This window comes from Dermacentor albipictus, chromosome 3, assembly GCF_038994185.2.
Source record: "Dermacentor albipictus isolate Rhodes 1998 colony chromosome 3, USDA_Dalb.pri_finalv2, whole genome shotgun sequence".
NCBI classification, from domain to species: Eukaryota; Metazoa; Arthropoda; class Arachnida; order Ixodida; family Ixodidae; genus Dermacentor; species Dermacentor albipictus.
This window is the reverse complement of record NC_091823.1, coordinates 158,636,136-158,648,576: the sequence shown is the minus strand read 5'-3', so window position 1 is coordinate 158,648,576 and position 12,441 is coordinate 158,636,136. Positions and strand designations below refer to the sequence as shown.

General features: G+C 44.4%; 1 protein-coding gene across 5 annotated transcripts in view; it reads left to right on the top strand.

Moving 5' to 3' along the window:
• The window catches only part of TRAM (translocating chain-associated membrane protein 1), a 36,779-nt gene extending 25,176 nt beyond the window's left edge, over positions 1–11,603 (top strand). For 4 of the 5 annotated variants that reach the window (XM_065440529.1, XM_065440530.1, XM_065440527.1 and 1 more), the window contains one exon: positions 9,187–11,603. In XM_065440529.1, the coding sequence (XP_065296601.1) occupies positions 9,187–9,299 (113 nt within the window). In that variant the 3' untranslated portion in view covers positions 9,300–11,603. Of the gene's footprint in view, positions 1–5,894; positions 5,947–9,186 lie in introns of all 5 variants that reach the window. The other variant, XR_010566388.1, reaches the window with a different exon arrangement.
• Positions 11,604–12,441: the final 838 nt, after the last annotated feature.

The following is a 12,441-nucleotide window of genomic DNA, read 5'->3' as shown; positions in this document are numbered from 1 at the left end:
GTGGGCCTGCGCCTTGTCGCAAGGCGGCTAGCCCCATTGTCATCACCACCAAACAATGGCGCCCGTCCATGAGTTTGTTTATCGGCGACGGTGCAGTGGGCGCTCGTTTTCGGTGAACCTAAGCGGCGTGGATGTCAGAAAAATTGCAGATGATTGGGGTTATGTTTATTTTATTGCAAAACAAATTTTAAAGCCTAGCTCAACCGAGCGAAAATTTTGTTGAAGCGAAAACAAGCCAGAAAAATTGTTAGTTGTGGCGGGAACTTTTTTTGCATTGACTTCTATGGCTAGCTGACGGGGAATTGGAAATATTTCGTTGAAGCGGCGTTCGTTGTAGCGGGGTTCGACTGTAAGTACGTTTTCCTGGCACCTGCGTTCGCAATCGAGAACACAAAAAATGACCAAATAGGGTTACGCTAAATTTTTACCGGTTCATACAACCCTGGTAACGTTCAGTACGTTGCCAACTGTGATCGTATGATACGTTTCCCGACCGCTAGTTCCCGTGTGAACAAGAAAATGCGCAAGGTGCGCGTGATCAAGAGCAGTTTAAGGTTGCCCGCCATGGCAGCTTCACTGCAATACTCACCTGCCCGTCTCATGTGAAAACGCCAGCGCGCACTCAGTTTCTCATTTCAGTACCAACAAATCTTCTCTGGGCTCGTCGCACATAGCATTCACAGATATGAGCACCTATTCTATTGCGATAAGCATCTTCACCTGTCTGTTTCACAGTGCGAGGTGCTGTAAGAAGCGTAGCGCAAGCATAGGTGATAACCGAAACATGCCGCCATTCTCTGTTGCACACTGCATGGGCGCTAGATCCCATGCGAACAAGAAAAGACGCGAGGCGTGCGCAATCGAGAACAGTATATAGCCGCCTGTCTCACGTGAAAACGACAAGGCACGCAGTTCCTTATTCCAGTACCAGCAAATCTCTGCCCAGATTGTCACACGCCTCATTCACAGCTATCGCCACCAAAGCTATTGCGATAAGCATCTTCACGTATCTGTTTTACAGTGTGTAGTGCCATTGGTAGCGTACTGCATGCTTTTAGTCGGCGATAATCCAAATGTGCCACCGTTTGCCGCTGCAGGCAGCACCATGTGGGCATCACATTTTACTTCGGCGGCAACCGATGTCGCCCACTCGTCGGATTTTGTTTGGATTTCCCATCACCCTCTTAAAACACCATGCGATAAGAAAAGGACAAAATGTGTCTTGCGCCGTCGGACCACCACCAGCTCAATGCATGTCGGCGTCTTGTGTCGCAACGATCAGCGTGATGCTTCGCATTACATAGATGTCAACAATGGTTGAGTCTGTCAAATTTTTTTAGTTACTTCAGATCATATGTTTTCCCGGTTAGTACGTATTTTCTCGCGTTTTTTTCCAAAACGTGTAAACAAGGTTCTACTGTATTCAACTCGTGATAGGGCCTGGTGAACGTCAGTCTAGCGGGTGCAGTGTAGTTGCTGAGTAGAGGAAATCGTGGACAGTTAATCAGAGCACTATAAAAAAAAAAAATGCCCAGTGCTGTTTATAAATGTGACCACATTACCTCAATGCCGAGGCAATGTGGACTCTGTGGAGAGAAAGTCAAGGTGTTAGGGTGATGCTTTGCATACAGTCTACTGAGAATTGAAGCCATTGAGTCTCGATTTACTGTGGGGTGTGTCAGGTCTAATTCTTTCATACAAGTGGTTGCGTGCAGCAATAGTCTCCACGCTGAAGGAAAATCGGGCCTTGCACAGTGTACAGTGGTTTCAACTTACCTGTCGTTTAGTGTCTTTCCTTGTCTCCGCAACAGAAAGGGCAAAAGCGAGTTGCATACATAAAAGTGTGCACGGTGGCTGAAGGGGATATCGTCATGTTTGTGTTGGGCTGACCGAGCCTTGTGTCAGTAAGTGTCTGTGACGAGAAGGTGCAAAAAAAAAATGCAGATTGGCACCTAACAATGCGCTGCTGTGATTGAGAGCATCGAGGATGCCGTGAACAAATAACTGAGTGTTTAATCACCAGGCTACATCATCCCATGCAAAGACTGGAGCCATTGTTACCACTCAGAAGGGAGAGGGAGGGTGGTTGGCAGGTACTGGAAATAGCATGAATGGTAGAGCAGCAAGTGTGCACGAACATTGATGTTTCCCCACATGAGTTTCAAGGTGGCTCATTCAATCCCAGAAGCCTAACAGCGCATCCACCTAGGTCTGACGATGTCGTAAAAACCTAGTGCAAAAGATGTAGTGTTGGAGGTCAGAGACACGTTCTGGAAAGACTTGACGATTTTCCATCTGTCCAGGCTCTTTTAGGCTTTCTAGGCAGTCCGTGACCAGGCCTAGGCACTGCACAACCTGGTAACATCTACGAAATTGAGGGAATAGCCTTGTAGCCAGACTAGCGGAGCGAACTGTTTGCAGACGAAGTCTTTTGGTTGGTAGCAAGGTCTCGATGTACCTTCACTGCCTCGTATTGGCTGGTTCCGGGTACGGACACTTTTAAGCATTGCCGGGTTTCGAGCCTGCAGCATGCGATCATTTCTGAAGTGTCCGTGGCACGGTACTCCAACAGCTCGAGAGAAGAATGAAAGGATAAAAATGGTGCACGCCTGTGGACAAGTGAGAAAGGTGTCATCCACGTCGTCTCTTGTGTGGCAGTGTTTATAGTGAGAATGGCATTGACTACAAAGCAGTTCCAGTTAGCGTGCAACAAGTTGACATATGACACCCCAATATCCATGTGCATACGGTTGACCTGCTTGAAGGGCCCACTGCTCCGCAAGTGGTTCACCTATCTGTAGTTGTGTGCTTGATGGCGAAAGAGACCACAGCGCATGCGAACTTGTTCGATGCGAAGGAGCTGCCACAGTCTCTTTCCACCCAGCGAAGGTGTTCCATGATGTAGCGCCAGCTGATGCTTCAGAAATGCAAGAACCTTCATATTAAGATGCCGCATAGTGTTTTCTATATTTCCTTTTTTTGTAGGCCATGTCTTGTCATTTGTGTGAAGATCGCACTTGTGTCATGTGCGCATCCTCCCCATCATTGTTTTTTTTTTTTTTTGCTCAGTAGCACATTTCACTTCAATCTCCTAAAATTCAAATGATGCTAAGGCATTTCTTTAGTTAATTGCATCCTTTACAAAAATTATTTGAGGAATGCGCTTCCCTGTGTATAGTAATAGGCCACTATATGGAAATACGAATTGGTGTCAGTCAAATACTCACCTGAGTCTTTCCACAGCTCTTGTTTGACAACCATTGCATTGCAAATTTATAAGCCTTCGCGCTCATATTAAAAAAGTGCTAATCACAAAAAATCATCTAAAAATTAATAAAATTGAGTGCTAAAAACAATCAAGTCGTTCAATTGAAGAATGTCATTGCTTGTTGCTTTCTTAATTTGTTTTTGCTTGCTTCTGCTGTTATTATACCCTCCCACTTTAACTGTTTGTCAATTGAGGATGTCTGGAACTTGACAGGTATGGATATTACTGGGACATGAAAATCGGAGCCATACACACTACAGGGAATGTGTCAAAGTTGGAGGCATCGTTAAAGCAGCACAGCTGTTGGAGCGCAAAATCATGCAGCTGCGCACAATTTTCTAAGCCTTCACTGCTGCTGTCACTACAAAAAAAGAAAAAAGAGACCCCCCCCCCCTTATCATTGGGCAGACAGGCCAGCCATTTGATTTAGGGAAATGCAAAAGGCATTGGAGGACAGCCGATTTCGACAATAGCATCCATCGAAGTTTCATTTTTTTTTTTAGACAGTCCACAAAGTGGCAAAGATTGGCAACTCTCACCGATAGTAATATAGCAGTCTTCAATTTCTACAGTGCAGGGTGTTGCTTGTAGAAGAATTCTATGATGTTTGGCAGTGTGTCAAAAAGCTCTTGATGAAATTTATTTTTATGGAGTGATAGCGGGATGTGGTTAAAATATCATATTTGTCGGGAGACTTGAAAGTAAGGTGGGGTAGGAACATATTGAATAATGTTTATGCTTTAGACTCAATTTGCCATATGTGACACGACGTATGTCTTTCTTCTCTGTTCTAAGGCTGATAGCAGCACGATTGCATCTTTGTGGCACCACATTCTGCTGCTTGCAAATACAGTCAAACCTTGTTCATTCGCGTTTCACTGGACTGGAAGAAGATATCTTAATTAACCAAACCTCGATTTATCGAGTATCTCAAGGAAATGATAAGCAAATCACCGTGCCTTTATTCACTGAAGAAATCTGTGACGTTCATTTCTATTTTGTGAAAACTCGGTGCAGAAGGCGACATTGTTTTTATCTAGGGAGTGATAAGCACTGTCAGTGGAAACTGCCTCACATCTTCCTTTGCAGCGTGGTAACAGCGCAATAGCTATCTTCATCGGACTTGTCAGACTTATCAGCACGTACAACCCGAATATTTTTTGCCCAGTGACCTGGTTGACAACAGATCGTCTGTAGTGGTGTATCCAGCAGGTTTGATGCACTTGACTTGCACTGAATCACAAAAAACAAAAAAGGAAAAAAAAAAGACGCGCTGCAATCGTTGCAGATAAATCAATGCTTGCCGTCAATGTGATCAGGGATGGTGACAATGCAGTTAAAGATGCACCCGGCCAATGCAGTGTCGTCGCAGGATAAGTAAACAGCTTGTGCCCGGCAGCAATTGTTACATGGAAATAGAAACTATTTACGCAGTATATTTACGAGTGTCACAAACACTGGCCAAGATGGAAGCCAGTCCACATAAACATAAAGCATATCGTCGTCTTCATCCAGTCTTAATAAGTGTCATGTAACACAGTCCCCCCCGGTGGCAGAGGCGCCGTCTATCTGCATCAGAGGAAAGGTAGTAAACCTTGAGCCACGAAATGGGGCCAACATCACGGGACAACAGTTCAAAAGACCTAGCGGGACTTGTGTTCGGTTTCGTGTGTGACGTCAGTAACTTATCGTAGCCCGTGTATCAAGATAGCAGCTTTTCAGAAAGCCCCCTAGTGGTGGGATGAGGACCAATATAAGAACTGAGAAATGTCCCTACCATTGCCGGACGATTCCTGCTGATGATTATAGTGCCAGTGTAGCTTCGATTTGTTTGGACACTGGTGGTCACTTTGCTTCCTTGCAGCACTTGGCACTCAAGAGCCTTGTAACCCAAATTGGTTAGTGCGCGGCCAAATATGTCAGAATTAACTACAGTTTGATGCCATTAATTAACCCATATTCTTGCCAGGACTACAGTGTAAGTCAAATTTGTCAGAATTAATTAAGGTTGAATTAAGATTTTACTGTGGCAGTAATTGAGGCTGTCCTTTCTTTATGGAAGCATGGAATGATGAGCACTACTTGCTGCTGCTGAGACTGTGCTTGTTAATTGCAACCAGCAGTGCGAATCAAGACAAGGCATGTAGAAAGATTTTGAATGGCTGAGGCACATGCAGGTTGCGCAGCAAAGCAATGGCAAGTTTATGTTTACTGTGCGAATGCATGCATGCGTTCTGTTTCTTCTTCACTTAACTAGGTCACATTTTAATGGTGTTTGCATCAGCACATACAGTTCCGGCAACTTTTGCTTTTGCACATTCGCTTGCCACAATCTCTATGCAAGGGAAGGAACAATGCAGGTTTTCATTTCTTTATTTCATCTTTCTTCTAGAATTGTATAGAGAGTGCATGAGTTTGCACATTGAGCCCGGAATAATCATTGGCACATTTTTGGCTCAAATGCATCATCTGAACTAGGCAGTGCAATAAGTATGTTTTCTTTTACTGCAACCATCCCAACTGTCAGTATGTCTAATGCTGCTGCTCAATTTACACAGCAGGTTTGGGCAAATTGGCTGCTTCTATTACATGTCAATTGCATTATCTTTCTTTGGTTTCGTTACAGAACAATTGTCCAAATTGTCTAGAATTCTCGAAACGCAGTTGATGTTACGGAGGTAAGCTACATGGTTTTTCGTCTGCACAGCAAAACTCTGGTCTCGTCTCGTCTCTCGTGTCTGGCACTTTTCTTTGTACTAGTGCACCCTAATTCGTCATCTGCTCTGCTGCTACTAACTCTGACCGGGTGGCCAGTTTCACGGGGCAGGCTTGCGGTGGCAGCCCACTGGGCGCACTTGTACTATAGGCTTTGATGCATGTGGCTCTGGTTATTGTGGGTGAATGCATCTGGTCGTGGGATGACCAACGTCATTATTAAACTTATTAGCTCCTCCACTAGCCGCTTTGTGTTCAGGCCTCGCACGAGTACTGCACTTTGTGCTCTTCAGCACCTAGCTATATGCAAAAATAAAGCCAGAAGTTTATTTATTTATTTGAATACCTTCACGGCCTACAGGGTGTTGCAGAGGGGAGTGGTAACAATAAATACCAGAAAAACACAATGTATTTTTCACAAAACAACACAGCGTATTTGTAAAATCTCTGGGAAGCACCACTGACTTTTTGACCATGTTTGTTACAATGTGATGCGCTTATAGTTTGTGGCTCATTACAATACTGAATAACTGACTACTCAACAGAACCTCATCAACCCAGACATAGACAGGAGCGAGAAAGCTGTGGAAATGGGACATCCCCTTTTTTTGTATGGTTCTCATAGACAGTCGTTGTGATTTAGTGAATTTTGCATCGTACTTCTCAATGCAGTGTGGCTTGCTTTCAGTGCCATATGAATATTGGCCCTCTATGCAGGAAGTAAAAGAAGGAAAGAGGTCATATGAACGTCGTAGAATGCCATTTATTCACCCCTTCAAAGCTGACATGCTTGCAACTTTTGGCAGACGATATCGGTACTGTGTCCTCCGACCACTGAATCCCCTGGGCCACGTTCTTTGTGTGGCATAATCATTCCTGCATAGACTTTGTGCAGCAGGCCTGGTTGCCCAGTCTGCTTTCCCCCCCCCCCACCCCTTTGTGTTCATTGTGCTCAGATAAGCGTGCAGTTGTAGATCAAGAGTTTAGTGGACGTCAGTGAACCACAGCTGGTCAAATTTATTCCAGAGCTTTCAACCTGTGTCTTGCTTTGGAATACTTGGCTGTCAATAAGGCCGTTAACTTTGGAGGAGTGGCTCAATGTCATAGTGAGCATTCTTGCTGATATTCAGTGCTGAAGCTGTGATATTCAGTGTTGAAGCTGAACCGTTTGGAAACTTTTTATCATCACTTTTATAGGACAGGTAGTTCACATCTTAATAGGGAAACATATATTTTGGCATAAGCGCCTCACGAGCACTATACTATCTGCATAGGTATGTAGATTTACTTCAATGTAACAATTTAAAGTGCTTGAAAGGCCTTGAATATTTAAAAGTCATTGCTTGAAAACAACTCTTTCTGGGGGTGGGTGGGGGAGAGGGGACATTTAAAGGGTACAGCTGATGGTTCATTGTTTGGAATCACAGAAGATGAGTGCTAGTGAACATTGCTAGTACTGACTATGTCCAGTGTGATAGTGTTTACTGCACATGACAGGTGCTGTTAAACTGTATCAGCCCGATCTGTGGACTGCATGCCCATGCTTGTCACTGCATACGTCCCATTTTCTGTAGTGACCTTGAGGCAGTACTTGCAAGTGCGTTCAATGCAGTGGCCTTGTGCGAACTCGTCAAGTGCACTGTAGTTTTACTTCCAACGGTGTTTGGTTAATTCTGAGTCAGCCCTGTTTGAAAAAATTCTTGAGGTTGTGGTGTAGTATGAAAGGCCAGTATTATTTTCAACGTGCAACTAGCACATAAGAGCACACTATCTTGTGTGCAATGCTTGAGTGTATTGGATGCGGGGAAGCCCAGAATTGTGAAGCCCGTTGTGACATTTGCAAGCGGTGCATGGTGGACATGCTGCACACTTGAAGAATAAGGAAGTTGTATTGCTAGCTAGGATGCCTGGGGTGTAAGAGTTGAGGTGGCTAATGACATGAGGTAAATTGCTTTCGCTAGAATAGCAGCTTGGGCTTGTTGGTTTTCCATCCTGGTGTTAACAGCGCAATACGTAGATGGGGACACGAGATGAGAAGATGAAAGCACGAACCCCGACTTTCAACAATGTTTTGTTGTGTTGTGAAAACGTGTTGAAACGTTGAAAGTCAGCGCTCGTAGTGTCGGCTTCTCGTCTCATGTCCCCGTTCCATCTATGTTTTGCACTGTTGATACCAGGAGGTAAATGACGATGTCCAAGAGCATGAGGAAGACACCAAGGAGGAATGGAATTGAGCTGACCCTTAGTGTTAGCTTGGAACACTCAGCATACTGCAAGCATGTTTACAATGTAGCAGTTTTCTCTTCACACAGCTCATTCAGAAAGGTGTGTGGAGAAGCACCTTGCACCCAGAAAAGGTGGCTGTTGGTCTGTATGTGTTTGAGGGGCAACTTTTGCTCAGGGCATGACTGTCAATGCCACAATATTCGTACTCGCAAAGTGCCTCCAGCTGCCCAACGCCCCAGTCAGATGGGCACATTTAGTCACTTCTGAGTGAGTGTCATTTTGGCAGCGTGCTACTTCATGGGAAAAGAAAGTGTAATTTTTAATTGATGGGAGTGTCAATGGATAAATCAGCCGACATGTTATATACTTGTTACCTTAGGTAACAACATGAACGATCATCATGAGCCACAACGCGACAGGCATTGCTCTCAATGCCCAAGTGACACAATGTGCATTTTGAAGTGAAGTCCTGAAAGTGGTGAAGTTTCGACAGTGTTCATTGCATGTTGGCACAGAGACACATGACATTTGAAATTAGGGGCGGGAGGTAGATTGGTTTCAGAATTAGCCCTGACAATGCATTGAAATTTTTTTAGTTTTTGAAGCACTGCTATCGAGGCTACACACTTCAATGCGGCGAAGTAAGTTAAACTAACGCTCTTGCCAGCAATAGCATTCTGCAGCGAGTGTCGCTGAACCTTTGTGTGGCAGCCTGCAAGTGTCGCTAACGGGGAAGTGGACTTGCTCAATGTGACACTCCATTTGCCTGTCTGACGTGCATGTAACAAGCCTTCCTGTACTCGCGTGGCAGCTCAGCATATCGTCAGACTGGTATGCTAGTTTTATTCACCGAGTATATATTATGCAGATCAGACACATTGCGATGCGACATGTGTTTCATAGCTGAGGAAAAAAGGTCATTAATTTGGCGGAAGTCTTTTTATGCCGGTCTCATTCGTGCTTGCATTGTTTTGCAGCCACCAAGCGAGCTGCGGACGAGGACGTTAACGAGCTTCCCGAGGTGGACCAGAACGCTAAGAAGGAGCTTCGTTCTCGCCACCTTGCCAGTCCGAAAGCCAAGAGGAGCTAATCTCTGCCCCCTTAATTAATGTTTCTTTTTTTTTTCTCTCTCTCTGTCCATTACTCTCAAGCTCTTTTATCTTTTGTTCTTTCTTTTCATCCTGCCTTCTCACATCGGAACATCTCTTCAATTGGACCTTTAGAACTGACTGCAAAAGCTGTCCCTTTCAGCTGTTCAGCACTTTCAATGTACCGTGAAGAATTGCTGTTTGTGCATTCAATACATTTCAAAAGCAAGGGACATGTGTTCTGCCTCTGTGCGGGAAATTCCCAGTGAACTGTACCACTGTGTGATCGTGAAACCCAAATCGTAGCTAGAAAGTGCTCAGGCTTTCTGGCTTGTAGCATCCACATTATAAATCTGGGTTTGAAATTATATGAATGCCTCTTAATTGCAGCAAAACTGTACTGTCAAATTTAAAAAGGCTGGACAACGGTGGCAGGAGCTGCACTAGTAATTTTTTCTTTTTCTTTAAAGTAACTCTTCCCAATGTCTGGTTAGATAGAAGCCAGCGAATATGGAAGTTGGGGCATGTTCGTAAGCTGCAAAGGAAATGAAGCCACAAACAGAGCAGACGAAGCTCTTGCAAATGAATCACCCGCATATGTGTTCTGCGTGAGCATAGGCAAGGCAGGTGTTTTTAGAGTGGTGATCAGTGAGGCTGGTTTTGAGCTTGACTGTTCTTGACACATTCTTACTTTAGTGTCTGATGCTTGCCCTGGTGTAATGCCTGCTCATCTGCTTGCAATGTGGGATCATTATATGTAATTGGTGGTCAACATTGAAAGGGTATATGGTCTGATGTAGTACAGCACCTCTGGAAGCCATCAAGCCAAGCACATTTGTGAGGAATATAATGAGGGAGTATCTTGAACAAGGGTTACTGCCTTCGACCACTTTGCATTGCAGTGCCTTACAAAATTTGGCAAAAAAATACTGCGTACAAGCAAGACATTGCACTACTTGCATCTTAGCACGAAAATCCGCCGTGACAAACAACTGCCGCACACATCGCAAAGTGAACAAAGGCAGACAAAAGGAAAGTGGTTGCACCAAAGTACCTCGTATTTCTACCATTATTGTCTTTAAATAAGCTCTTGAACAACTGAACTGGAAGAGTATTTCTTGTTGAACTGGAAGAGGTGACAGCGAAGAAGCACATGCTTAAGGCTTTTGCGGTGCTTTCATGTGTTGCCTTCTGCTTTGCACTTTTGTTGTTTGGTGTGCTCAGTACTGGCTTTGAGTGTGTTTGATGCTTCTGCACTGTGCCTCCCTGGTGAATGACTCGGCGAAGAAGACGTACAGTTCCTTATTCACTCGAACACACTTCCAGCAGATGTGCCTTTCAGCTCACATGCAGTGGTCACCCTTGAACTGTGCTTGAACAAGGAAGGTTCCATGGTATCTGCTAATTGAAGGGACTGCTCGTTTACTTCTGTCTGTTCAGCTTTTCTGTTCTTTCTTTTTTAGTTCCTTCCTTTCTTCTTTTTTTTTTCATTTTGAGAGGACCATTTGCTGCATTGACTGAAGTGCTTAGTTCACTAATTTCTTGTGCAATATATTACCACCACCAACAGGACCACTGTGTCATTTCTGTTAAATACCGTTTACAATGTTCTTATTTTCTTTCTTTCTATTGACTGTATTCTTTCTCTCCTTCCTTTCCCACTCCATTTTTTTCTCCTCTTGCAAAGCCTGGTGATCTACTGTACTCCCTTTCATATGTAGCAGGCAATGTTGTGAATGCTAAAGAGACTTATATGCTTGGTCTACCTAAAAGTAGTGCGCCCAATATGTAGGTGTATGTTGTGTCATCCAATGTCGTATCAAGACTGACGTTTGTGTAAAGAAATAGGCCTAAGTATTATGTGGAAGGCTTTCACAAATGTGAACGTATTTACCACCAGATGAGTGGAGCGATACGTTTATGTGACGAGCGGCCACAGCGCACTGATGACATGAACGCCCAAAACATAGTATGTTGCATTCTGGAAGCACAAACATGCACAAATAATATGCGATTTGATGTAACCTCATGTCGACAAATTCTAATATGAAGTAATTTTTCCATAGGAAGGGTCAGCAGACCAATAACATCTGCACTATAAAACTGTGCAGAGCGAGATTTCATTGACATGCACTGCATGCGTAGCTTCAGCAGCATTGCCTGCTAAGTATGAAACGGGAAGTACGCTGTGCCACTCATTCACTTTGTAATTCTGTCTGCTCGAAGCATACATACCACCCACATGCTCGTCTGAGTGAGATTTACAAATCAATCTTTGCTTTGTAATAAAATGCCTTTTTTTTTTTTCAGAAGTGTTTCTGGCTCTTTTGTCTTGCCTTCTGCTCACATGCTATGAGTCATTTGAGACACAAAAGTCAAAGTTGTTTCCAGAAGGCACCCTGCATAAAGTTCATTTTCCTGAAGTCTTTGGTGGTCACATGTATTGCTGAAGCACCTTTGGCATTGATGGCTGTTTGAAAACCCAGAAAGAATGCAAGCTTTTCACTTGCCATTATTGGCGCATCCAGGTGGAGGGATTTGTGGGTTTAAACCCTCCCCCAAATTTTCGGACCCCCCCCCTTTTCCCACTTTCCCACGGAACAGAAAGTTTCAGGAGGTGGGCTCCGAAACACTAGCGAGGATGAAAGGGAGAGCTTAAAAGTGAAAACAAGGTGAGGGTTGGTGGCAGTACTAAAGGGGGGGGGGTGTCCTAAATTGGGGGTGTCCATGGGAGCGATCCCCTCTCGCATGCACAGAACATTGTGGCCCCACTCGTGGTACGCCTCTACCTCATTCTGGGTTGTGTTAACCATAAGTGCTGAGAGGGAATCAACGCTAAAAATTCCACACACAGATAAAGATGGGACGAGCGCATGCACAAAACTTGGGGGCACTCTTGCTCCCCACCAGGCCTTCGTGTCGTCGAAGAGCTTCTCATTTCTGGTACTTGACTGAATCGTAGACTACACTACGTATCAGTAGTGTAGTCTACTGCAATACTTGCAGAATGCAAGTATTGCTACTTGCATTCTGCAAGTAGCAATACTTGCATTCTGCAAGTATTGCTACTTGTCCAGGAAACTTGTACAACCCCCCCCCCCCTCCCTGACATTTTTTTTCTTCTTTTTGGGCTGCCATGAAGGA